This window comes from Eubalaena glacialis, chromosome 13 (genome assembly GCF_028564815.1).
Source record: "Eubalaena glacialis isolate mEubGla1 chromosome 13, mEubGla1.1.hap2.+ XY, whole genome shotgun sequence".
In the NCBI taxonomy this organism is placed as follows: domain Eukaryota; kingdom Metazoa; phylum Chordata; class Mammalia; order Artiodactyla; family Balaenidae; genus Eubalaena; species Eubalaena glacialis.
Window position 1 is genome coordinate 55,705,302 of NC_083728.1, and position 25,455 is coordinate 55,730,756.

The 25,455-nt window shown below is 52.0% G+C and overlaps 6 protein-coding genes across 8 annotated transcripts in view; 5 read left to right on the forward strand and 1 right to left on the reverse strand.

The window, feature by feature from the left end:
- NPRL3 (NPR3 like, GATOR1 complex subunit) overlaps nt 1–3,900 on the reverse strand; it is a 34,914-nt gene extending 31,014 nt beyond the window's left edge. For 2 of the 3 annotated variants that reach the window (XM_061210348.1, XM_061210350.1), the window contains exon 1: nt 3,537–3,900. In XM_061210348.1, coding sequence (XP_061066331.1) covers nt 3,537–3,654 — 118 coding nt within the window. In that variant the 5' untranslated portion in view covers nt 3,655–3,900. The remainder of the gene's footprint in view (nt 1–3,536) is intronic. The other variant, XM_061210349.1, reaches the window with a different exon arrangement.
- Nucleotides 3,901–14,482: 10,582 nt separating this feature from the next.
- HBZ (hemoglobin subunit zeta) lies at nt 14,483–15,771 on the forward strand. The gene is made up of 3 exons (XM_061208815.1): nt 14,483–14,577; nt 15,274–15,478; nt 15,579–15,771. The coding sequence occupies exons 1-3, from the start codon at nt 14,483–14,485 to the stop codon at nt 15,705–15,707; spliced, it is 429 nt and encodes a 142-aa protein (XP_061064798.1). The 3' UTR covers nt 15,708–15,771.
- Nucleotides 15,772–16,396: 625 nt separating this feature from the next.
- HBM (hemoglobin subunit mu) lies at nt 16,397–17,190 on the forward strand. The gene is made up of 3 exons (XM_061209387.1): nt 16,397–16,533; nt 16,689–16,893; nt 17,004–17,190. The coding sequence occupies exons 1-3, from the start codon at nt 16,442–16,444 to the stop codon at nt 17,130–17,132; spliced, it is 426 nt and encodes a 141-aa protein (XP_061065370.1). The 5' UTR covers nt 16,397–16,441; the 3' UTR covers nt 17,133–17,190.
- Nucleotides 17,191–18,860: 1,670 nt separating this feature from the next.
- LOC133103117 (hemoglobin subunit alpha) lies at nt 18,861–19,666 on the forward strand. Its single transcript, XM_061208382.1, has 3 exons — nt 18,861–19,005; nt 19,112–19,316; nt 19,442–19,666. Exons 1-3 carry the CDS (start codon nt 18,911–18,913, stop codon nt 19,568–19,570), a joined length of 429 nt encoding a protein of 142 aa, XP_061064365.1. The 5' UTR covers nt 18,861–18,910; the 3' UTR covers nt 19,571–19,666.
- A 2,120-nt stretch (nt 19,667–21,786) lies between these two features.
- Nucleotides 21,787–22,592, forward strand: LOC133103112 (hemoglobin subunit alpha). Its single transcript, XM_061208373.1, has 3 exons — nt 21,787–21,931; nt 22,038–22,242; nt 22,368–22,592. Exons 1-3 carry the CDS (start codon nt 21,837–21,839, stop codon nt 22,494–22,496), a joined length of 429 nt encoding a protein of 142 aa, XP_061064356.1. The 5' UTR covers nt 21,787–21,836; the 3' UTR covers nt 22,497–22,592.
- A 1,921-nt stretch (nt 22,593–24,513) lies between these two features.
- HBQ1 (hemoglobin subunit theta 1) lies at nt 24,514–25,205 on the forward strand. The gene is made up of 4 exons (XM_061208822.1): nt 24,514–24,608; nt 24,699–24,755; nt 24,829–24,976; nt 25,077–25,205. The coding sequence occupies exons 1-4, from the start codon at nt 24,514–24,516 to the stop codon at nt 25,203–25,205; spliced, it is 429 nt and encodes a 142-aa protein (XP_061064805.1).
- The last annotated feature ends 250 nt before the right edge of the window (nt 25,206–25,455 follow it).

The following is a 25,455-nucleotide window of genomic DNA, read 5'->3' on the forward strand; positions in this document are numbered from 1 at the left end:
TGCTACTATGTTAAGTTAAAAAAAAAAAAAAAAAAAAAAGGGGGCTTCCCTGGTGGTGCAGTGATTGAGAATCCGCCTGTCAATGCAGGGGACACGGGTTTGAGCCCTGGTCTGGGAAGAACCCACATGCCGCGGAGCAACTGGGCCCGTGAGCCACAACTACTGAGCCTGCGCATCTGGAGCCTGTGCTCCGCAACAAGAGAGGCCGCAACAGTGAGAGGCCCGCGCACCGCGATGAAGAGTGGCCCCCGCTTGCCGCAACTAGAGAAAGCCCTCGCACAGAAACGAAGACCCAACACAGCCATAAATAAATAAATAAATAAATAAATAAATAAATAAATAAAAAGGGATTTTATATATATATGCACGCATGCACACACACACGCTCTCACTGTATGCTGGCAACTAGGTTGGAAAAAGCAAAGGCAAAAGAAAGAATTTTTAAATGTCCATACAGCAATATCCTTCATATACAAAAACAACAATATCTTACCCAAATAATAACGTTTAAAGACTTAAGGACATTTATCACAGGCAAGTTTTTCATGTACAACAGGCCCAAAAAGAAAACAGAAATGCTAACAAGGGTGATGAGAATGAAAAGAGGACAGACTATGTTCCTGAATGAGAAGATTCAACGTAAAGATCCCGTTCTCCCCATTTAATCACCATGTTTAATGTGACCACCAAAACAACAGCAATGGCTTGGGAGTGGGGCCTAACACAGTCACTACTAATGTTTACCAGGAAAGCAAGCAGAAACGCCAGGATGATGCTGAAGAAGAAAAGTGATGATAAATGACTAATCCTACCTGATGGTATAACACAGTATAAAGTTACAATAATTCATCTGTGTGGAACACACATAGATAGATAGATTATTGGGAGAGGTAAGAAAAGTCAGAAAACAAACTCAAATAAACATGGGAATTTAGCATGTTATGAAGGCAGCAAAACTAATCAGGAGGGCAACATGAATCAGTCCATAAAATGATGCTGGGACTAGGCAGCCACACGGAAGAGAAAATTATACTGACTCTGAGCCAACCCCTCTCCAGCCGTGTGTGGGCCGCACGTTCCCACATCCTTCCTCATCCATCACAGCGCCCGCTCCACAGGGCTCCAGGAGGCAAATGGGGGCACACACACAACTCTCAGCAAGTGCCCAGAAAACACCAGCTCCAGGGAGGAGCCATCACCTTACACCAAAAGAAACAAATTTTAAAAACAAGAAGATAAAAAAAAATAAAAATAAAAAAAATAAAATAAAATAAAAACAAGAAGATAAACATTCCACGGGAAAACACGAGAGACTCCTTTTGTTAATAATCTTGGAGAGCAGAAGGCCTTTCTATGTGTAACAAAACTCAGAAACCACGAAAGAACAGACTGAAAACTTGACTCCATAAAAATCAAAACTCAGAGGCAAACTGGCTAAATATGTACAGCTTTGTCAAAAAGGTGTATCTTTATCCTAAATATATAAAAAACTCCTTCAAATCTGTAAAGAAAAAAAATCAAGCAATCCAAGAGGAAATTAGGCAAAGGTTATGAATAGGTGGTTCACTAAAAAGGAAATCCAAATGGCTTTGAAAACAAGAAAACATGATCACTCTCAGCTGGAAGGCAAATGCCCATAAAAACTACTTTCAGATACAATTTTTCACCTATCTCATTAACAAACAGAAAAATCTGATCTATTAAAAATACATAGCGGAGGGGCTTCCCTGGTGGCGCAGTGGTTGGGAATCCGCCTGCCAGTGCAGGGGACACGGGTTCGAGCCCTGGTCCGGGAGGATCCCACATGCCGCGGAGCAACTAAGCCCGTGCGCCACAACTACTGAGCCTGCGCTCTGGAGCCCACGAGCCACAACTACTGAAGCTCGCATGCCTAGAGCCCGTGCTCCACAACAAGAGAAGCCACCACAATGAGAGGCCCACGCACCGCAGCGAAGAGTAGCCCCTGCTCACCACAGCTAGAGAAAAGCCCGCGTGCAGCAACAAAAGACCCAACGCAGCCAAAAATAAAATAAATTAAAAAGAAATACATAGCGGATTATCCCTTGGATAAAAACACCCCATTTCTGTGAATCGATCATATATTCTGCAGAATGAAAATATATATCCATAAAGGACATTCACACTGTATTAGCAAAAGATTGGAAACAACTTAAATGCCCATCAACAGAAGACTGGATGACTAAATCACAGCAAGTTCCTCCCATGATTCTGATAATTCTGAATCTATAATCCAAGATGTAAAGTGAAAATGAAAACAGGGCAGAACAGTGTGAATCGTGTGCTCACTTGTGTTTAGAAAATAAAACAATGCATGTATATGCTTGTATTTACACAGAAGGTTTCGGAAAGATGCACAAGAAAATGGTAACAGCACCTGACCCTTCAAGGGGATGTGGGTGGCTGGGATCGATGAAAGAACTTTCTTTTCATAATCTAAATCCGTTTGTACCTTTAAAACTTTGTACCATAGTAACAAACTTAAAAGTAATTTTTAGGGCTTCCCTGGTGGTGCAGTGGTTAAGAATCTGGCTGCCACTGCAGGGGACACGGGTTCGAGCCCTGGTCCAGGAAGATCCCACATGCCACGGAGCAACTAAGCCCTCGCGCTGCAACTACTAAGCCTGCGCTCTAGAGCCCACGAGCAACAACTACTGGGCCCGCGTGCCACAACTACTTAAGTCCACGTGCCTAGAGACCGTGCTCCACAACAAGAGAAGCCACCACAATGAGAAGCCCGCGCGCCACAACGAAGAGCAGCCCCCGCTTGCCATGACTAGAGAAAGCCGGCGTGCAGCAACGAAGACCCAACACAGCCAAAAATAAAATAAATCAAATAAATAAATTTATTTTTTTAAAAAAGTAATTTTTAAAATCACATAAATTACAAATTGAACATTCATGATAGTGAAAAACTGCAAGTAAGCTACACTTCCATCCATAGGGAAAGGGCATGTTCTTACCAAGCAGCTGTGTACAACCAAAAACGGAGGTTATCTGTTTACTAGGTTGGAAAATGCTCCAAGGCAGATGGTCCAATGGAAAAAAGAGCGACTGAGAACAATACATCTATGTGAGAGGGAGAAAAACCCAAAGCAATAAACTATTTTTCTATGGAGGTATATTTGGTGTCTATGTACAGGAGGAACAATTATGAACATGGTAAGTGGTTATCCCTGCAAGCAGGGGAGGAGCAGCAGAACTGGGGGGAAGCGGTCAAAGAAAACTTCCGATGTACCTGTATTTCCTACTTTATCCAAGCTGAATATATTCATACGGTGCTTTAGCTCTTTTAAAAGGCCAGAGACACCGATGAAACGTTAGCAGGAGTGGCTTTGGCATGCCAAAACTACGAGTGATTTTTTTTTTTCCCTGCTTCTTTTTGCTTTTCTATCCTTCCCCAACACTCTTGTGATGAGGAGGCACCGCCTGTACGATAAGGAGAAGGAAAAAGGAAACGACTTCTCCGCTAACGGCGAGGGAGGCGGCGCCAGGCCCTCCGCCCGGCGCCCACTTACTTGTCTGGGACGCCGGGTGCTCCTGGCTCCTCTGGAAGGGGTACCTGAACAGCAGCTTATTGCCCCGGCTCCCCGAGCTCACCAGAATCACGCTGATGGGGCTGGTGTTGTCCCCCATCCCGCCGGGGGCCTGGGGAGGAGTCGGGCCGGGGCCAAGGCCGGGCCGGGACGGGGAGGTGGGGACCCCCAGGAGGACGGGCCGGGGACGCGGGACAGAGGGCTCTGAGGACTGGTTGGGGGCGGGGGGCGAGGGGAGCCAGGCCGACGCCGCCCGCGCGACAGTGACGCAACCCAGGCGCCCCCTAACGCGGCCGGCGACGCTCGCGAGACTCGCGCGACAGCACGGGGCAAACGCGCAGAAGATGCCTGCGCGCAGACCGAAGGAGTTTGCGCAGGCGTAGGCTGCCGTGTGCGCAGGCGCGAGGCAGTCTCTGGGCGCTGTGCTCGCGCGCATGCGGGGGGCGGCATTTTTCTGGAGTGGGGAGAACCAGCGGGAACGCTAGCGGGAGGGTGCGGCAGGCTTAGCCGTCCGGTTCAAGGACTCTTTCTCTAAATGTTGCTTTCTTCGTTATAAAAGGAACACTTGCTTTGGGCAGAAAGTTCTTTTTTAGAAACATAAAGTACTAAAAATAAAAAAGTTAAAAAAAAAAATTACTTCAGTGGATCACGGACCTAAATGTAAGAGCTGACCCTGTAAAACTCTTAGGAGAAAACACGGGGGTAAGTCCTCGTGACCTGGGGCTAGGCAGAGGTTTCTTAAATACGACACCAAGTGCACGAGCGACCAAAGAAGAAGTTAATTGGCCTGAATAGAGTTGCGAAATTTTGTGCTTCAAAGGACAAGACCAACAAAGTTAAAAGAGTGCTTACGAACCGTGAGAAAATGTTTGCAAGTCATATATCTGATGAGGGAATTGTATCCAGAATATATATATATTAAACTCTTACAACTCTACAAGAAAAAGACAAGTAGCCAACTGAGACGTGGGCAAAAGACGTGAATAGATATTTCCCCAAGGAATATAGACAAGTAGCCTGGAAGTACGTGAAAAGATGCTCAAACATCATTCCTCGTTAGAGAAACGCAAATCAAAACCAGAAAGAGAACACATCACACCCACTAGGATGGCTATAATCCAAAAGAAAAATGACAAGTGTTGGTGAAATTGGTATCTTGAGACACTGCTGGTGGGAATGTAAAATGGTGCAGCTACTGTGGAAGACAGCCTAGCAGTTCCTCAAAAGGTTAAACATAGAGTTCCGATATGACCCAGCAATTCCATTCCTTAGTATATACCCAATAAAATTAAAACATACATCCACTCAAAAACTTGTACTGTGTTCATAGCACCACTATTCATAATAGCCAAAAAGTGCAAATAACCTAACTATCCTCCAACTGATGAATGGGTGAATCCAATAAGGTATAATCCATGCAATGGAATAGTATTCAGTCATAAAAAGGAACAAAATACCGATACATGAGTGAACCTTGAAAAAATAGATACTGAATGATTCCATTTATATAAATGTCCAGAATAGGCAAATCCTTAGAGACAGAAAGTAGATTAGGTTGTCTGGGGGTGGGGTAGTTGAGGGGTGTGACTGCTAATGGGGATGGGGTTTCTTTTGGGTGATGAAAATGTTCTAAAATTGTGGTGATGGTCACATAACTCTGAATATACTAAAACCCGCTGAATTTCACACTTTAAATGGGTGGAATGTATGATATGTGAATTCTATCTCAGAATACAGCTGTTTTTAAAAAGTAAAAAAAAAAATCACCCCACCCACCCCATCCCAGTCTTCCCCCAGAGATTACTGTAGTGAACAGTCTACTGCAACTGTTTCCAAATCTTTTCAAGCACATCAGATGCATGAGAAAGTAACCAATGGGCTAAGGAATGAGATTTTCATTGCCAAAGTAACCTCTTGCACTGAAGATGACACAAACGTGTATTTTGCAGGGCAGATTCATGGGTTGAATCTGCCAGGATAACGGGTACATGCATTTGAAATGTCTCAGACGTTTCCCACCAACATATTGCCCTGCCCAGGGCTGCATAGCATGGACTTTATTTTTTCCCAAAATTTCAAAAAAAAGGAAATAGTGTCTTACGTTGCATTTTTTTATTACTGAGGAGCAGAACTAACTGTATCACTTGATTATTTGCCAGAGCCTAAGAATTGCCTTCATGTTTCCTTTTGGGTTGTTTGTCCTTCTTTGATGTATTTTTATTTCGTGAGGGTTAGTTACCCTCTGTTACAGATTCTGCAAGCCTTTTTCCCACTCTAGAATATATTGATTTTATGTATCATCAGAAGTTTTCTGAGTTCTCCCCCCAGTTCCCATGAATGTCCCCAGAATGGAAACAAGGGCACAGGAGCAGGATGTGAGGCTGGGAGAGCTGGGTAGATGGGCTAGCAGTGGTAATGGGGGCCTCCCCACAGGGGTGCTGGGAATCTGCGGGTGCCCAGACATAAGAACCAGGACTCCGACTCAGGCCTCCTTCCGCCGACTTCCCTGGACATGCTGCTGCCTCATTGGATGGTCCTATGGCCCCAGAACCTGGCTGTCCTTAGGCTGGGGGAAGGCCCAGACATGGAGAAACCACTATTCCTCAATTACCCCCTCAGGGCCCGCTCCCTGCTAGCAACCTTCACAAAAGCATCCATTGTTTATTTTTCTGGCTGTGTGGCTAATGTCTTTTTATTGTAACAAGCACTGGAATCAATGAATGGTGATGGGAGCTCACCAGGATCCCCGCTCCCGGAGGTCCTGGATACAGGATACAACCCTTCCCAAGGCCCAGGTGCAGGGCTGTCGAGGGCTGGACTGGAGGAAGCGGGGTCCGAATCCCACATCACCCTCACTGGCAGCATCTCAGTCCATGTCTGTCTGTCTGTCTGCCTCACTGGGCTGTTAGGGAAGCCAGGGCTCATGGTCACTCCCTGGCCAATCCAGCCTGGTGCCGGCAGCCAGAGGGACCGAGGGTAGGCTGGCCCTACTTTGGGCCTCAGGTTCCCCACCAGTAACAGCAGTGGGAACAAATGGTCTCCTGAACAATGACGTGCCCAGGCCCAGCCTCTGCTCACTGCAGGGTATGTCCTCAGACTCTTCCCTGCCAGCACCCCACACTTCTAAGTCCTCATTTTAAATTTAAATAACTCTCTTTAGTAACCTGCTTTTTGGAAGGTAAGTGGATTCTTGGAAACTGAAACTCTTGACCTTTCCTCCCAGCCTGGGTTCTCCCCCTACTCCCCGGGGCAGGACCAGGAGGCTCCTTGGACGGCCAGGCCTTATCAGTCCTGCCACTTGGTCTGGGCCTGATAGAGCCACCACTGACTGCCAGAGGGCCAGGCGGGGCTCACAGACCCTATCTCAGACCCACCTTGACATCTCTACCATCTCTGCCCAGAAAGAATCATTCACCTACAATAGGAACCATGATAATCTTGAATTCATGCTGCCGTGTCTCAAGGTCACATGGTGACAGCTCATCCCTCCTAAGAGTGAGGTGGAGGCTATTCTAACCCCCACCCGAGGTTAAACCAGGGAAACTGGGGCTCACAAGTTACCTGACCCTGACCAGGGTCACCCAGGGGCTGCTTTCTGGTGAGGGTATGCAGATCCCTCTTCGGTCTTCTGCTGAGACCAGGGCCCTCTGAACTCAGCCCCAGCTACACAAGCTCAGAACAAGCCTGGGGCTTGGAATTCGGCCCAGAGGCCAGCAGGTTTCAGCACCCTGAAGTCCTGCACAGGCTCGGGCCCCTCTTGTTTCAGGCGGGGAATGCAAGGCCCAGAGACAGAAGACCTTGCCCACAACAAACCTTGGTCTCCTCTGCCCACTGGGGCTGGTCCCCCTCCACTGAAACTGAACGTGTTTCGTAACCTTCCCGAGCCTCTGTTTCCTTATCTTAAAACATGTCATGATAATAAAATAAAACTTCTCTCACAGAGCTGTGAGGGTCAAATACCCAACATGAAGAGTATCGGTCTATGCCCAGGACTTAGAAAGCACTTGGTAAATGTTAGCTAGGGCCGCACAACAGACCTCACCTCACACCACACAAAATCAGTCCAAGGTGGACTGTTGCCCGGCTCAAAGGACCAAACAGTAAAGTTCTTAGAAAAGTAATACAGAAGGTTCACTTCACTGAAGCCTTCAGTCCAATGCTTATTCCACTTTTTAAAAAAATTGAGGTAAAATTTGCACAACGCAAAATTAACTGTTTGAAAGTGAACAGTTAATTCAGTGGCATTTCGTATATTCGTAATGGATGCAACCATCATCACTAACTAGTTCCAGAATATTTTCATCATTCCCCATCCTCCCCATTGCCCTCCCCCCAGACCCTGGCACCCACTCATCCACTTTCTGTCTCTTTGGATTTGCTTGTTCTGGATGCTTCATATAAGTAGAATCACACAATATGTGTGGCCTTTCACATCTGGCCTCTTTCACTTAGTATAATGTTCTCAAGGTTCATCCATGTCAGGGTGTGTTGGTACTTCATTTTTATGGCTGAATAATATCTCATTGTATGGAAGTATTTGTTGATCCATTCCTCCACTGATGGACATTTGGGTTGTTTCCACCTTTTGGCTGTTGGGTATAGAAAGGTACAACATTTTTAAACCCAATTTTAAAAATCACTACATTTTATTGCATTAAAATTATAAACTTCCGTTCAAAAACAGTGCTAAGAGACTGCAGGCAAGGTACAGACCTGGGGGATATAAGACACATGAAACTGACAAAGAACTTATATCCAGAATATTTTTTAAATTCCTGTAAATCAATAAGACTGGCAACACAGTAGAAAAATGCCATGACTTGGAAACCTCAAAAAAGAGGAAATCCAAAGGACAGCAAATATGTGAACAGGGGCCCAAGCTCATCAGTGTTAGGTAAGTGCAAATTAAGACCACGTGAGAAACTAATACACACCCACCAGAATAGGTAAAATTTGAGACCAGGAGACCTACCACAGCAAACGTTTGTAAGGATGTGGAGAAAGAGGAACTCAACCATCACTAGGGGAATGCAAGGTGGTACAGCTGCTCCAGAAAGCGGTCTGGCATTAATTACTGAAGCTGAGAATTCCCATGCCCTAGACGCAGCAGCCCTACTCCTAGGAATATATCTGACAGAATGTTCACTGCAGCATCATTCACAACAACCAAGAACTAAACAACCCAAATGTCCATTCCCCAGTACCCTGCGTAACTTTGTGATATATTCCTACAAGGAAATACAACACAGAGATGACAATGAACACCCACAGCATCTCTGGCATGTCACAAACATGGGTGACAGAAGACACTGTACTGTTTCATGTACCTAAAGGCCAAAATCAGGCAAAACCAACTAAAGTGCTTAAGGACACATACCTGGGTAGTAAAAAGTTACTGAAGGACTTCCCTGGTGGCGCAGTGGTTAAGAATCCACCTGCCAATGCAGGGGACACAGGTTCGAGCCCTGGTCCGGGAAGATCTCACATGCCGCAGAGCCACAACTACTGAGCCTGTGCTCTAGAGCCCGTGAGCCACAACTACTGAAGCTCGCGAGCCTAGAGTCTGTACTCCTCAACAAGAGAAGCCACCGCAGTGAGAAGCCCACACACTGCAACGAAGACCCAACGCAGCCAAAACTAACTAACTAAATAAATAAAATTTTTAAAAAGTTATTGAAAAGCAAGAAGGTAAGTCAGGCTAGGGGTCACCTTTGGGGAGGATTGGGGTGCTGAGATGTGCCTTATAATAATTAATTAGGCTATGACATAATTCATTCGGCTATGATGTAATCTTGTGCTATATTTTACAATGAAAAAAGTAAAAAAAGAAAAGGACCCCTGCCCACACCAGTGCTTTGCAGGGCTTGGTAGTTTCAGAAACAAAGTGGCTTCCTGTGGCTCCCTCTCCTATGGAGGCCAAGGATGGGGGGAAGTGCTGCCAGGAGAGAAACAGGAGGCCCTGAGGCCGGAGAGGAGGGGAGGACCGGCCCCATAGTGGGAGGCCTAGAGTCCACACTCATTACCTCCTGCACTGGCTCCTGGCCACAGACCCCAGACGCTGCAGCTGGGGGGCTTCTCCCAGACACATCCCTCACTGAGACCCCACTGTGCCTCCCCCCTGGCAGACCTAATACCTTCGCCTGGCAGGCCCGCTCCAGCCTCACCCAGGACCTCCAGACTCCCTCCCTCTGCGTGACCTTCCGCCTGGCGCTCAGCCTCCTCTGTCTCCCTCGCTCAGTCTGTTTTCTCTGCCAGTCTGTCCATCTGTCTCTGTCTGTCTCCCTGCTGACACCTCTCCTTTCTAGGAGCTGAAGCCTCAGGATCAGCCTTACATACCCTTATGGAAGGCCCATATGCTGGCGGTGGCCCTGGAGTTTCCTTCTGAACCAAGCAACAGCCAGAGGTGACTGGGGAGGGCCGGGCTCATCCCATTCTGGAACGAACCCAGAGAGGCAAAGCCACACTCCCTGTGAACACCTGGGGCCCTGGAGTCAGCACTGCCAGGAGAGGTAGCAACAAGCCTAAGGCCAGTGGAGGGTGAGCGCCTCCCCGGGAGAGGGCGACCCTGTCACAGTAGAAGAGGGGGACAGCTGTGAAATGTAAGTAGGGAGAGACCTGGAAGGGGCTTCCATGAAGGCAGACCCGACCTCCAGGCCACAATCAGGCACCAACAGCCCGGGTGAGATCCCCGCCCTGTCTGCTCAGCAGTGGGGAGGCATCCATTGGACTCAGCTCCTGCACTCAAACCTCCACACTCCCATCAAGCCCGGCTTGGGCGTAGAAGAGACCAACATCATGGCACAATAACGTGGCAAGCACAGTGTCTGGCATACAGAAGGTGCTCGATCCTTGCTTACTCTTGTACACGTTTTCCAATCAGAGGGCTTGTCTGAGACTCACAATTTTCTCTAAGAATAGTTCAGCAAAATATCTGTGATCAGAACTTTCCACGCGGGAAACGTTTACCCATTCTGTAAAAAGTCTAATAGGCTTTTGTGCAGATAACTCTTTGACTAACTCCAAAATTCATATGGAAAGGCAAAGGAACCAGAATCACTAAAACCATTTTGGAAAAGAATAATGAGGGAGGAATGACATCATCCAGTCTTTTAACACCTTTATTTAGATAAAATTCACATACCATATATTCCACCCATTTAAAGTGTGCAATTCAATGGGTTTTAGTATATTCAGAGAGTTATGCAGCCATCAGCACAATTTTAGAACGTTTTCATCACCCCAAAAGGAACCCCATCCGCATTAGCAGTCACACCCCCCAACTACCCCGGCCCCAGACAACCTAATCTACTTTCTGTCTCTAAGGATTTGCCTGTCCTTGACATTTATATAAATGGAATCATACAATATGTATTTTTAATTTTTTTTTTGTCTGTGGTGGGTCTTCGTTGCCGCATACGGGCTTTCTCTAGTTGCATCAAGTGGGGGCTACTCTTCATTGTGGTGCACGGGCTTCTCATTGCGGTGGCTTCTCTTGTTGTGGAGCACAGGCTCTAGGCCTACGGGCTTCAATAGTTGCAGCACTCAGGCTCAGTAGTTGCAGTACACGGGCCCTAGAGAACGTGGGCTTCAGTAGTTGTGGCATGTGGGCTCAGCAGTTGTGGCATGTGGGCTTTAGGGTGTGTGGGCTTCAGTAGTTGTGGTTCGTGGGCTCTAGAGCACAGGCTCAGGAGTTGTGGCACATGGGCTTAGCTCCACGGCATGTGGGCTCTTCCCAGACCAGGGATCAAACCTGTGTCCCCTGCATTGGCAGGTGGATTCTTAACCACTGTGCCACTAGGGAAGTCCCACAATATGTATTTTTTCAAGGTTCATTTATGTATCAGTACTTTGTTCCTTTTTATGACAGAATACTATTCCATTGCATAGATTATACCATGTTTGATTCACCCATTCATCAGTTGAAGGACATTTGGGTTTTTTGCACTTTTTGACTATTATAAATAGTGGTGCTATGAACACAGTACAAGTTTTTGAGTGGATGTATGTTTTCATTTTATTGGGTATATACCAAGGAATGGAATTGCTGGGTCACGTGGTGACTCTATGTTTAACCTTTTGAGGAACTGCCAGGCTGTCTTCCATAGTAGCTGCACCATTTTACATTCCCACCAACAGTGTCTAAAGATTCCAATTTCACCACCTCCTCACCAACACTTGTCATTTGTCTTTTAAATATAGCCATTCTAATAGGTGTAGGTAAGGTTAGGGCTAGAGTTCAGGGTTAGGGGTTTTGATTATAGCCATCTTAGTGAGTGTGCTCTTTTTGGTTTTGATTTGCATTTCCCTAATGAGTAACGATGCTGAGCATCTCTTCATGTGCTTATTGGACATCTGTATGTCTTCTTTAGAGTAATGTCTATTAAAGTTCTTTGCCCAGTTTTCAATTAGTTTTTTGTCTCTATTTTTGAGTTGTAAGATTTTTTTACATTGTGGATCAGTCCCTTATCAGATGTATGATTTGCAAATGTTTTCTCCCATTCTTGGGACAGGATCTAATTTTAAGACCGAACATAAAGTTTACAGTAATAAACACAGTGTGATTTTGGTGAAGGATAGAAACATAGATCAATGGAACAAAATAGAGAGTACAGAAATAGACCTGCAGAAATATGTCGAATTAATCTTTTACAAATGAATTAGAGAAGGCAATTCAATAGAGAAAGTATAGTGTTTTCAACAAAAGGTGTTGGAAAAATTGAACACTCATAGGCAAAGAAAAAAAAACCCGGACATAAACCTCACACTTCATACAAAAATTATCTCAAAATGGACCATGGATCTAAGTGTAAAATATAAACTATGAAACATTTAGAAGAAACCATAGATAAAAGTCTTTGTGACCTGGGATTAGGCAAAGAATTCTCAGGCATGACTCTAAAAACATGAATCTTAAGAGAAAAACTTGATAAATTAGACTTCATCAAAAATAAAACTTTGGCTCCGCAAATGACACTATTAAGAGGATGAAGTGACAAGCTACAAACTAGGAGAAAATATTTGCAAATTGCATATCTGACAAAGGATTGCATCCAGAATATATACAGAACTCTCAAAATTCAACAATAAGAAAACAAACAACCCAATTTTAAAATGGTCAAAAGACCAGAAGAGATATTTCACCAAAGAGAATATATGGGACTTCCCTGGTGGTGCAGTGGTTAAGAATCCGCCTGCCAATGCAGGGGACACAGGTTCGAGCCCTGGTCCGGGAAGATCCCACATGCAGCGGAGCAACTAAGCCCATGCGCCACAACTACTGAGCCTGCACTCTAGAGCCTGCGAGCCACAACTACTGAAGCCTGCGTGCCTAGAGCCCGTGCTCCACAACAAGAGAAGCCACCGCAATGAGAAGCCCGTGCACTGCAATGAAGAGTAGCCCCCGCTCACCACAACAAGAGAAAGCCTGCGCACAGCAGCGAAGACCCAGCACGGCCAAAAATAAATAAATAAATAAATTAATTAATTAATTAAAAAGAGACTACATGGATGGCAAATAAGCACGTGAAAAGACGCTCCACATCACTGGCCATCAGGGAAACGCAAATTGAAGCCACAATGATATATTGTCTCACAACCGTCAGAACTACTAACATGTAAAGATGCTGACAAAGATGCACGGAAACTAGGACTTCCCTTCATTGCTGAGTGGAATGCAAAATGGTAAAGCCACTCTGGAAAACAGTTTAGTGGTTTCTTACAAAGTTAAACATACACTTAGCGCATGAACCAACAATCCTACTCCTAGATATGGTATCATCCCAGAGAAATAAAAACTTATGTTCACATAAAGACCATTCTTGTACACAAGAATGTTCATAGCAGCTTTATTTGTAATAGCCCCAAACTGGAAAATGCCCACATGTTTGAGTGGGAGAATGAATGAACATTAGTACCGTGGAGTACTACTCTGCAATAAAAGGAAGCCAACTACTGATACAGGCAATAACATGCACGGATCTCAAGGGTATTACTCTAAGTAAAAGAAGCCAGTCCTACAAGATGACATGCCGTATGGTTCCATTTATAGGATCTTCTTGAAAAAGACAGAATTATAGTGGTTGTCAGGGTTTAGAGGACAGAGGAGGGTGAGACTGCAAAGGGGCAGCCTGTGGGAGTTTTGGGGCTGATAGAGCTGTTGTGTGTCCTGACTGTGGTGGGGTTACACAAATCTACACACGTGTCAAAATTCACAGAGCAGAACATTAAAAAAATCAGCTTTATTGTTTGTTGAAATAAAATTAAAAGGCATATTTGCCTCATTATCTTGAAATTATAACATGGTGAGCAACAGAGCAGTCCCCAAAAGCACATGACATTAGGATTCTCTTACTGACTGGCCACCTCCTCCAGCTTTTCAGGAACAGGACCAGTCAGTACCCCTCTCCTCAGGGCCCACTTGGCAAAACCATTGCTTTCTTGGAGGAAACCCAGGGATCCTAGAGCCAGTGTCTGGGGGGGAGGGGGGTGCTGGCACGTGGGTCCAGCCACAGGACCCACCGAGGAGCAATGCAGGCAGCACGGGCACAGGCCAGCCGAGGAGGGTGTGTGGGCACTGCTCCTCTGGCTTCTCCCATTTTGTGATTCTGAAACGGACAAGGGCAGTGCGGCACTAGGCTGCCTGGGCCCCTATCTCCCCTGGAGTCTGGTCAGGCTGCGGCCAACGCCCCCTCTAAGGCCCAGCAAGGGCAGCCGGAGTGATAGCCCCTCACCCCACCAGGCCCACCGGGCCCTGACTGCCCACTGTCACTGGATCTGATAAGAGACCCGCCCCCCATGGCCCCCTCCCCTCTCCCAGCGATGACCACAGCCTGGCCCCCACCCTGGCTCCACGTATATAAGGGGACCCTGGGGGCTGAGCACCACGGACGCCAGCTCTCAGCACGCCCAGCTCCCACTCAGCCGCCACCATGTCTCTGACCAGGGCTGAGAGGACCATCATCGTGTCCATGTGGGGCAAGATCTCCACACAGGCAGACATCATCGGCACCGAGGCCCTGGAGAGGTGAGCGCCAGGTGGGAGGGATGGAGCCTGGTAGGGGACAGTGTGGGTCAGTGAGGACAGGGGTCAGTAGGAGGGGTCAGGGAGGATGGGTCAGCGAGGAGGGTCAGTGAGGAGGGGACAGTGAGGAGGGGACACTGAGGATGGTCAGTGAGGAGGGGACCGTGAGGAGGTGACACTGAGGATGGTCAGTGAGGAGGGGTCAGTGAGGAGGAGACAGTGAGGAGGGGACACTGAGGATGGTCAGTGAGGAGGGGTCAGTGAGGAGGGGACAGTGAGGAGGGGACAGTGAGGAGGGACAGTGAGGAGGGAACAGTGAGGAGGGGACATATGCAGGTTTAGTAAGCATGAGCAGCGGTGAGGCGGGTGCACGGTGGTCAGCGGGCAGGAAGAGGAGGGGAATGGGGAGGGTGACGAGGTTCGATTGTGTCTCTCCCTCCGCGCCCAGCACCCAGGTCTCCACAATCATTGCTGATTGAATGAGTGAGTGAAGGAAGGGACGAATGACTGGAGGACGGGGCGGTGAGGGTGAGGTGGGCCGGGCCATACTGGAGCCGGGGCAACAGCTGAAGTCCGCAATACCGATCCTGTCTGTCTTTAAAATGTTCATATTGGGGTCAAGTTGCATTTTTTGCCCTAATATTTACGTTTTAACTCCCGCGTGCAAACGTGACGTGTCCCGGCCCGCCCCGCCCGCAGGCTCTTCTCCAGCTACCCCCAGACCAAGACCTACTTCCCGCACTTCGACCTGCACGCGGGCTCCGCGCAGCTGCGCGCGCACGGCTCCAAGGTGGTGGCCGCCGTGGGCGACGCGGTCAAGAGCATCGACAACGTGGCGGGCGCCCTCTCCAAGCTGAGCGAGCTGCACGCCTACGTGCTGCGCGTGGACCCGGTCAACTTCAAGGTGGGCGCGGGGCGGGGCCCGGGGCGGGGCGGGGTCCGGGGGCGGGGCTGGGTGCCCGCCGCTCGCGCCGCGCCCGCCCTGAGCCGCCCTGTCGCCCCAGCTGCTGTCCCACTGCCTGCTGGTCACGGTGGCCTCGCACTTCCCCGCCGACTTCACGGCCGACGCGCACGCCGCCTGGGACAAGTTCCTGTCCATTGTGTCCCGCGTCCTGACCGAGAAGTACCGCTGAGGATGCCTCCCGACCCCCAGGGCAGGCTTCGAGCCCTCCCCTTCCCCTGCACCCTCTTACGATTCCACCCGGGACCCCCAATAAATGGATGAGGATGGAGGGAGCCTGGTCGTGCGTCTCAGTATTGGGGGAAGCGGAGGAGAATGAAGGGAGGGAATGGGGGCTTCGCAGGAACACGGCCGACCCTAGTGTCACCCCCGGCCTGGAGGTCACTCCAAGGGTGCTTTGGGGGCGGTCCTTGGTCCTGAGGACCCCAGAGTCGTGACCGGAGGGAGCAGAACAGCCCAGGACCGCCCACGCCGTTTTCTCGGGTCAGACCTGAGTTTGTGCCTCTTTCCCGCCTCCCAAATCACCCAGTCTGTCGCTTCAGTCAGCGTATTGTGTGTATGTGTAGGGTATGTGTAGGGACTCAGGGGCCTTTCCTCAAAGCTTGTTGTCACAGCTCACGCACTGAGAGGACCCTTGATACCTCCTGGCCCTCCGAGCTCTTTCTCCCAATCCCTCCATCGGCTCCCTGTGGAATAATTGTAGATCCCCCTAAAGTCTGCAGCCAAGGCACACACACACGGCGTGATTCAGTTCCTCCGCGGTGACAGGGCCCTGGGTTGGCAACCAGGGTCCCCAGGTTCGCGCCGCGCTCCTGAAGATAAGGGCGGGCAGGGCGCCGGGGGCAGGGCCGCTATAAGGAGGCCGGGACTGCGGGCGCGGCCCCCAGAGCACGCCACGCCAACGCCATGCTCAGCGCCCAAGAGCGCGCCCACGTAGCACAGGTCTGGGACCTGATCGCCGGCCATGAGGCGCCCTTCGGGGCGGAGCTTCTGCTCAGGTGGGTTGGGGCTGGGTCTCCAGAACCGCAGCGAGGCGGAGACTGGGGTGTTGAGCCTGAGTCGGGAGTGGGGCGGGCCTGACCGGGGTTTCGCGGGGTCTGGGCGGCGCAGACGCTGGAGGGACCGCCCTCCCTCCTCACCCTTGCTCGCGCAGACTCTTCACGGTGTACCCCAGCACCAAGGCCTACTTTAAGCACCTGGGCGACCGCCCTGACGAGGTGCAGCTGCTGAGCCACGGACAACGCGTGCTCGAGGCTGTGGGAGTGGCCGTCCGGCACATGGACAACCTGCGCGCGGCCCTGAGTCCGCTTGCCGAGCTGCACGCACATGTGCTGCGCGTGGACCCCACCAACTTCCCAGTGAGCCACCCCGGGACGCAGCAGGGTTCGCGCGCGCAGCCGAGGTGGGGAGGCATTCGGCAAGGAATTGGCGAGGACAGAGCTCTTCTCACCGGCCTTTTCTCCCGCAGCTGCTGACCCAGTGTTTCCAGGTGGTGCTGGCCTCCCACCTGCAGGGCGAGTTCACGGTGGAGATGCAGGCGGTGTGGGATAAGTTCCTGACGGGCCTGGCGGTAGTGCTGACAGAGAAGTACCACTGAGTTCTGTGCCCCAGGTCTAGGTCTGCGCATGTCAATAAACAAGCCTCAAAAAGCTGGACCCCGCGCAGGTGTGGTCTTTGGGGAGCGGGCGGACTGACGTCACAGTTGCCGGGCAGAGAAGCTCCGGGTCCTGAGGGGAGCCTTGCGGAATCTTAGGGCAGGATCCCCAACCTTTGCTGACAATGGAACCAGGGGCACAGGAACGGAACCTTGGGCACTCAACAAACCCTGAACGAGGACAGTTCCCGGTCTGACAGTCTGGGGGTCCGGGCCGGGTGTGTACACCCAGAGGCTTGCACAGAACAGTTGCCCTCCCGGGGCAGGGGAATGTGGTGGGGCCTAGCGCGTGCTCGGATGGGGGAAGGGTCTTCAGCTTCATCTCGCATCTGACACCCGTGCGGTGCCGTACCATTCGCAAAGCACGTCCTCATTCACACACTCATTCATCTCCGTCCCTACCTCGCTCCGGGAACTACAAGCCTCAATCTTCGCCTCTTTAACAGACAGGCAGGGCACTGAGGCCTAGGGGGCAAGTTTCTGGCCTGAGGTCAAACAGACTTTGTGACCCAGGGCTCCACGGACCCTCATCTCGGTCCTTTCCCATCTTCTCCCTTGCCTCCAGCGCTCACTCTGTAGTTGCCTTGCCCTGGTCCGAGTTAGTCCCTTCCTCTGAATCTCCTGGGGCAGGGAGTGGGGGTAGGAAGGAAGACCTCTACGGCCACAACCCGTGTCATGTCAACATGAGGTGCGGTACTAGGCTTGTCCCTAAGCGAGCTGAGCCTAATGCATCCGATGGAAAATCCCCAACCTCGCTGGGTCTTTGAAATAATTTAGAAGATCCTAATGTAGGGTGGGTGCCTGGCAGGCCCACAGCCACCCAAACCCCACCCCAGCTCCAGCCGCCCCGCTCAGTCTCTGGGGTCCCTGGGCCATGGCGCCCCACCTTACACACACACACACACACACACACACACACACGTGCCCTGTCAATCTCTCTTCCCTCTGCAGCACTGGTGCAGGGATCTTAGTGCTCCATTTAGATAGAGCCTCTGCGAATGCAGGAGCCTGACCCTGGGAGCTCTCCAAACTCTGAATGAGAATGGTTCCCCGACTGACAATCTCACATCTGTGCAGGGCTGGGAAGTGGGGGACCAAGTCCAAAGCAGGGGGTGGGGAGGGGCTGCTGGATGCTAAGCCCTGACCCTGGCTGGGTGGAATGCCCCCGCCGTCCATGACAACACCTGCTAACCCGCGCTGCCCCAGGGCCTGCCCACCATTGTGGGTACGCTGCTTAAAGGACTTCCCCCCTGTTACATCCTGCACCCACATTATTTACATGGGCAGTTTACAGCTCTTCATCCTGGAGAAGAGTTTAGTGCGAAAGCAGCTTGTTTCACTTCGGAAAAGATTGTGCTCCTCTCCAAGACTGGCAAATAGACACCTCGAGGCTACCCCAGCTGGGGACAAACTCGGATGCCAGTGGGTTTGGGTGGCTCGGAAACATGTGTGAGCTCCCAGACCCACAGGAGCGGGAAAAGAGAGGGCCCTAGAGAGCTGGATCTAGGCAGCTCTAGGCAGGACTGGGTGGGGCCCGCTTGGGACTCCAGCACTCCTGCACCCTCTCGAGACCGAGCTTTCCAGGCTGGCACCTCCTGGCTCCGTGCCAGCCAATGAGCACAGCACGATCGGGTGTGTCCCTCGCGCCCCAGGCATAAGGGCTCGCGCACTCCGAGCCCTGCACGCTTCTGGTCCTGACCCAGACTCAGAGAGAACCCACCATGGTGCTGTCTCCCACCGACAAGAGCAACATCAAGGCCATCTGGGCTAAGATTGGCAACCACAGTGCAGACTATGGCGCAGAGGCCTTGGAGAGGTGAGCAGCCCACCTGCCCGGCTGGGACCGGGGCCAGTCGCCCCATCGCGTCCTGGTCCTGGGCCGACCGGCCTAAGCCCGGCTCTCCCACCTCTTCTCCACTCAGGATGTTCATGAACTTCCCCAGCACCAAGACCTACTTCCCCCACTTCGACCTGGGACACGACTCCGCCCAGGTCAAGGCGCACGGCAAGAAGGTGGCCGACGCGCTGACCAAAGCCGTTGGCCACATGGACAACCTGCTCGATGCCTTGTCTGATCTGAGCGACCTGCACGCCCACAAGCTGCGTGTGGACCCAGCCAACTTCAAGGTGAGCTTGCGGGCCGGACCGGGAGAGATCTGAGCTAGGAAGGCAGAGAGTGCGGTGGGGTTCCAGAGGTAGAGCACAGCGGTGCCCCCCAACCCCACGCCCCCTGACACCCCCTCTCTCCGCAGCTCCTGAGCCACTGCCTGCTGGTGACCCTGGCTCTCCACCTCCCCGCCGAGTTCACCCCCTCGGTCCATGCCTCCCTGGACAAGTTCTTGGCCAGTGTGAGCACCGTGCTGACCTCCAAATACCGTTAAGCTGGAGCCTCTGCGATCCCTACCCTGGCCTGGGGCCCTCTGGAGCTCTGGGCACCCTCACTTCCCAATCTTTGAATAAAGTCTGAGTGGGCTGCAGCCTCTGTAGCCTCGGTTCTCTGTGTCCACGAACCGTGCCGGGATCGGGGTGGTTCCCAGCAGCGAGGAGTGGGAGTGCGGACGAGGGACGGGAGCTAAGGCTGAGGCCTCCCAGAATCTGCTGAACCAAGTGAACCAAGCTCTGACTTGCAAGGGCTCTCCCCGAGGTGGGGAGTCCTAAAATGGCCACCCTGTTTTGCAGTTTCTCTGATCCCCCTTAAAGATAGTTAGATCCAAGCAAACAAACCACACAAATAGGCTTTTCCTGGTGCAAATGTAGGAGCTGGACAACCTCCCTGAGTTTCCACTTCCTTCCTACCAGAGGGAAGGTGAGTTGGAACAGGGGTCGAAGGCCCAGGCACCCTTCCTGGGTCACAGTAACTCCCTGCGGTGGTGTGGAGGGAGGCGGGAAGTCAGGGAAGAAGAGGGGCCTCGAGCTGTCTGCAGCCTTGAGCAGAGTTCCTCTCTCCCTTGTCCCTGTAGTCCCAGATACACCTGAATAGCTGACTGTGCACCCAGCCCTGTGATCCCAGCTCATCACGCACCCCACCCCCAACCTCTAGCCCCAGGCTCCTGGGGTCTCCCGGCAGTTCTGCCTTGGTGCTGTGAGCAACCTTCACAAAGGCCCCCATCCCACGCGCCAGTGCCCCGGACTCCACGCTGGAACCTTGCACACCCTACCCACCCTGTAGCTCTTAGGGACCCTATCAGCACCTCCGGCCCAGCCCTAATCTTCAGGGCAACACCCAGTGCTGGATAAAAGTTTGGGGAGGGTGGTGGGGCCCCTGCTCACCACTTTCTTTCTGGACAAGGACCTCTTCGAACAGCTGGGGAGTGGCTTCCCCCTCTCCACCACGCACTCTTCCTCTGCCCCACAGTCCAATTCACTTTCATTTAAATATAGAAAAACACTGAAGAATTAAATTAAAATCCACCCATGGTTTTTTTCACACAAACGCACACACCCTTTTTGTGTGATTCAAAGGAGGGAGAGAGTCCCTCTGTCCTGTCCACCTAACCCCCGCAGAAAGAGCCAAGGCTCACAGTTTGGGACTGAGCCCACTGGCTCCTATCCTGCGCTGAGGGGACACAGCTACGTCTACAACTGTACTTTTTTTTGGTCAAAAATACCATTCTACCTTAGGCATTTTCTTCTTCAACCTGCTCTTCTCACTGAACTGTGTCTCCTCTACCTGTCTTCTGGCCAATTCATTCAGCTCTGTCTCACTTCATGTATTTGTTGGTCATTTTGATATTTCCATTAATTTCCTGTTAAAATCCTCTGTCAACTGTTCTCATAAGTCATTTGTCTTTTCCTTATAACTTTGTGGGAGGTCTTCCCATATTATGAATGTAAGACATCAGCTGAGAAATGTTCCTCAAATCTTGCCTTAAAAGGGCCGGGGTGGGGACTTCCCTGGTGGTTCAGTGGTTAAGACGCTGCACTTCCACTGCAGGGTGCACGGATTTGATCCCTGGTCCAGGGACTAAGATCCCGCATGCCCCGCGGCTCGCCCAAAAAAAAAAAAAAAAAAAGAAAAGGTTGGGGTGCAGCAACTACCGCCCTGGAAGAAGAAACTTGAACCCGGAGCCCCCCAGCCGGAGGGATTCCAGGAGAGATTTGTTGAGGACATGTGAGCGATGCGCACACGTCTTGTGTGCATCCGTCTCTGGCCTGAACTAGACGCACTGAATCGCCCATTCATTCACTGATTCTGCCCAAATTTAAAATGCCTAGCGTGTGCCAAGCCTAGGTCCAGGGTGGGTGGGACGGGATGACCTACTCCCTTCCATCCCTCGGGGGTTCTAAAGGGTGGAAGAGCGGGCATCCACCCCGCTCCACAAACCGGCCCCCGCCAGCTGGGACCAGGATATCACTTCCGGGGAAGGTGGACGCAGCGGGCGGGAAGCAGCCGGTGGCAGGGAGAACACCCTGGCCAGAGTCTCCAGGTCCCTCCACAAACTGGGAGCGAAGCACCCACCGCTCAGCCAGGCGCAGACCTTGCGCCGCGCGCCCCCTGCTGTCCAGGTCCAAAGGCGCATCCCGGCCCCGCGCCAGCCAATGAGCGCGGCGCGATCGGGCGTGCCCCTCGCGCCCCAGGCATAAAGGCTCGCGCACTCCGAGCCCTGCACGCTTCTGGTCCTGACCCAGACTCAGAGAGAACCCACCATGGTGCTGTCTCCCACCGACAAGAGCAACATCAAGGCCATCTGGGCTAAGATTGGCAACCACAGTGCAGACTATGGCGCAGAGGCCTTGGAGAGGTGAGCAGCCCACCTGCCCGGCTGGGACCGGGGCCAGTCGCCCCATCGCGTCCTGGTCCTGGGCCGACCGGCCTAAGCCCGGCTCTCCCGCCTCTTCTCCACTCAGGATGTTCATGAACTTCCCCAGCACCAAGACCTACTTCCCCCACTTCGACCTGGGACACGACTCCGCCCAGGTCAAGGCGCACGGCAAGAAGGTGGCCGACGCGCTGACCAAAGCCGTTGGCCACATGGACAACCTGCTCGATGCCTTGTCTGATCTGAGCGACCTGCACGCCCACAAGCTGCGTGTGGACCCGGCCAACTTCAAGGTGAGCTCGCGGGCCGGACCGGGAGAGATCTGAGCTAGGAAGGCAGAGAGTGAGGTGGGGTTCCAGAGGTGGAGCACGGCGGTGCCCCCCAACCCCACGCCCCCTGACACCCCCTCTCTCCGCAGCTCCTGAGCCACTGCCTGCTGGTGACCCTGGCTCTCCACCTCCCCGCCGAGTTCACCCCCTCGGTCCATGCCTCCCTGGACAAGTTCTTGGCCAGTGTGAGCACCGTGCTGACCTCCAAATACCGTTAAGCTGGAGCCTCCGCGATCCCTACCCTGGCCTGGGGCCCTCTGGAGCTCTGGGCACCCTCACTTCCCAATCTTTGAATAAAGTCTGAGTGGGCTGCAGCCTCTGTAGCCTCAGTTCTCTGTGTCCACGAACCGTACCAGGGGTCGGAGTGGTTCTCTTTGCCTTGGACCAAGCAACTCTCCGAGGCAGGTGAAGAGAGAGAAGGGGAAAACAGTACAGAAGAGTGGGTTGGAGCCGGTCCCACTGCCACTGCCCGGGATTCCCTGGGCAGCCCTCACCCTCACCCTGGAGTGACTTGCTGAGTACATCCGCCCTTTACCGAATTAATTCTAGAGACTTGCATATTCATCGCGGGTTTGCTCAAATAATGGGTTTGTTTCCTGTCTTTACATTTTATGGCACACACACTTGTGCTGAGAGTTGGTGGACCTCCAGCCTAGGACCTTGGAGCTCTCACAGGGCTCTTCCCAGAGTTGGGTGGTGGGGAGAACACAGAGATCACACTTCTTCAGAGGCTCACTGAGTGCCCCCTCCCCATCAAGTGCCTCCCAAGTACATGCACAGTCTAGAGGAAATTGGGGTGAGCAGTGCCATTGCAGAGCCAGGCAATTTCCTGGATATGCCCCTTTCACCTGGTACACCCCCCAGGACACTCACAGGGTCTAAAGGCCTGATTTGGGGGGCCCAGCTCAGGATCCACTGCATCACCCTGAGGCCCACTGACTCCCCCTAGTGCAGCAGTGGAGAAGAGAGCCCGGGGTGGGGGTGGGGGTGGGGCGCCTGCACTCCGATGTGCTTCCTTCCCATGGAGAATGCCCCTAGTGCCCCTAGTGTCCAGTCCTGGTAGTCGTCCAGCCCTGAGCCCCCGACTGAGAGCAGTGTCCTTTCTTCCCTGGGCCCAAGTGTCATCCTCAGAAAATGCGATGGCGGGTTCCCTGACTCAGTGTGTCATGCTCTTAGCACAGCTGGTGGCACAGTATGAGCTCTGTAAGAGGCAGTCTTCCTTATTTTATTATTAGGAAAAATGAGGGCCTGGGCTAAAAGTGGAAACAACCCAGATGTCCATCAGCAGATGAGTGGACAAACAAAATGTGATCTATCTATCCATAAAATGAAATGTTATCCGTCCATAAAAAGCAACGAAGTGTCAATACACGCTACAACATGGATAAACCTCGGAAACATGCTAAGTGAAAGAAGCCAGACACAAAAGACCATATATTGCATGATTCTATTCACATGAAATGTCCAGAATAGGCAAATGCACAGAGACAGAAAGACTGGTAATGGCCAGGGGCTGGAGGGCAGGGGTTATGGACTGACTGCTAATGGGGACAGAGTTTCTATTTGGGACCATGAAAACGTTCTGGAACTGGACAGTGGTGATGGTTGCACACACTGTGAATGTAATTAAAGACACTGAATTGTACACCTTAAAATAGCTAAGACAGTAAAATTTATGTTATATGAATTTCAACGCAATTAAAAAAAAAAAGTATGTATAGTGATGCCTGGCACAGCATGAGTGCTGCATAGGTATTAGCTATTATTTTGGGATATATCCCAGGCACCCAATATAAATGCTCACTGTCAGAAAGGGGCGTCTGTTATGAACCAGGCACAACCTTGGAAAGAAGAAATTGTTACTTTCCTTATATACCATAAATGAGAAAATAGACTCAGAAAGGTGTCATAATAGAATCGGGAGGGAGGTAGAATAAGCTGACGTTCAATGCCAAAATCCATGCTAAAATTCAGGGCTACCTAATATTAATGATACATACTAAATATTAGTTTCCATAGAGTAAACCTTCAAAAATAGGGGCCTCAGAGTCCAGAGCGATTAGGAAGGCCCCAGGTCGGAGCAGACGCTCCGTGGAGCGGTCCGGGCCCCTGGGGCCAGATTCTGAGACCAGAGGCACGGCGAACCCCGGAGGCCAAGGGGACCGCGGGCAGATACGCGCAGGCGCAACCCGGGCTTCATCAAGGCGCCGAGCGCGCAGCCGGCCGGGCTCCACGATGGTGCTGGAGGCGGCGGACCAGGCTGCGGTGCGCGCGCTGTGGCTGAAGCTGGGTAGCAACGTCGGCGTCTACACGACCGAGGCCCTGGAGAGGTGCGCACAGGCCCCGAGCTCCCCTGCCTTCAGCCCGCTCGGGAAAGCGTCCTCCTTCCTCCCCAGCCTGACTCGCCGTTCCTCCCGCAGGACCTTCCTGGCCTTCCCTTCCACCAAGACCTACTTCCTCCACCTGGACCTGAGCCCCTGGATCCACTGCATCACCCTGAGGCCCACTGACTCCCCCCAGTGCAGCAGTGGAGAAGAGAGCCCGGGGTGGGGGTGGGGGTGGGGTCAGAGCGCACGGCCAGAAAGTGGCCGACGCGCTGACCCTCGCCGTGGACCACCTGGACGACCTGCCCGGCGCCCTGTCGGCTCTGCGCGAGCTGCACGCGCACAAGGTGCGCGTGGACCCCGTCAAGTTCAAGGTGAGCTCGCCGGCGGGGCCTGACCCCTGTCGCCGGGGGAGGGGGCTCCCGTCATGGAAGGGGTGTGCACCCGCGTGGGAACGACTCCCTCTTTCCGCAGCTGCTGGTCCACTGCCTGCTGGTGACCCTCGCCCGGCACTACCCCGGAGACTTCAGCCCCTCCCTGCAGGCCTCGCTGGACAAGTTTCTGAGCCACGTGATCTCGGCGCTGGTCCCCAACTGTCACTAAATTGGGAGGGTGGTCGCGTGGGGCTCGTGTTTAAGTCCGCGGACAAAGCCTCACGTGCGCGCGTGTTCTCTCTAGGGGAGCGCGCCCTGGGCCTGACGAGGGGCGGGGGCACCCCTCCCAAAGGAAGTAGGGGTCTGAGGAAGCCCGAGTCTCACTCCCAATTGTCAGATCCCAGCGCGGACGCCCCCCGAACCCCGGCAGCCCGAGGCAAGTCTGGACAGCGGGTCCCAAATCCCAAGTGGTAAACCCC

Bases quoted from the DNA above. Each gene is read 5' to 3' on its own strand.
- LOC133103117 (XM_061208382.1), top strand. From the start codon at position 18,911: ATGGTGCTGTCTCCCACCGACAAGAGCAACATCAAGGCCATCTGGGCT. The intron at 19,006-19,111 runs GTGAGCAGCCCA...TTCTCCACTCAG, and splicing joins GGCGCAGAGGCCTTGGAGAG to GATGTTCATGAACTTCCCCA. The intron at 19,317-19,441 runs GTGAGCTTGCGG...CTCTCTCCGCAG, and splicing joins TGGACCCAGCCAACTTCAAG to CTCCTGAGCCACTGCCTGCT.
- HBZ (XM_061208815.1), top strand. From the start codon at position 14,483: ATGTCTCTGACCAGGGCTGAGAGGACCATCATCGTGTCCATGTGGGGC. The intron at 14,578-15,273 runs GTGAGCGCCAGG...CCCCGCCCGCAG, and splicing joins GGCACCGAGGCCCTGGAGAG to GCTCTTCTCCAGCTACCCCC. The intron at 15,479-15,578 runs GTGGGCGCGGGG...CTGTCGCCCCAG, and splicing joins TGGACCCGGTCAACTTCAAG to CTGCTGTCCCACTGCCTGCT.
- HBM (XM_061209387.1), top strand. From the start codon at position 16,442: ATGCTCAGCGCCCAAGAGCGCGCCCACGTAGCACAGGTCTGGGACCTG. The intron at 16,534-16,688 runs GTGGGTTGGGGC...TTGCTCGCGCAG, and splicing joins GGGGCGGAGCTTCTGCTCAG to ACTCTTCACGGTGTACCCCA. The intron at 16,894-17,003 runs GTGAGCCACCCC...TTTCTCCCGCAG, and splicing joins TGGACCCCACCAACTTCCCA to CTGCTGACCCAGTGTTTCCA.
- HBQ1 (XM_061208822.1), top strand. From the start codon at position 24,514: ATGGTGCTGGAGGCGGCGGACCAGGCTGCGGTGCGCGCGCTGTGGCTG. The intron at 24,609-24,698 runs GTGCGCACAGGC...TTCCTCCCGCAG, and splicing joins ACGACCGAGGCCCTGGAGAG to GACCTTCCTGGCCTTCCCTT. The intron at 24,977-25,076 runs GTGAGCTCGCCG...CTCTTTCCGCAG, and splicing joins TGGACCCCGTCAAGTTCAAG to CTGCTGGTCCACTGCCTGCT.
- LOC133103112 (XM_061208373.1), top strand. From the start codon at position 21,837: ATGGTGCTGTCTCCCACCGACAAGAGCAACATCAAGGCCATCTGGGCT. The intron at 21,932-22,037 runs GTGAGCAGCCCA...TTCTCCACTCAG, and splicing joins GGCGCAGAGGCCTTGGAGAG to GATGTTCATGAACTTCCCCA. The intron at 22,243-22,367 runs GTGAGCTCGCGG...CTCTCTCCGCAG, and splicing joins TGGACCCGGCCAACTTCAAG to CTCCTGAGCCACTGCCTGCT.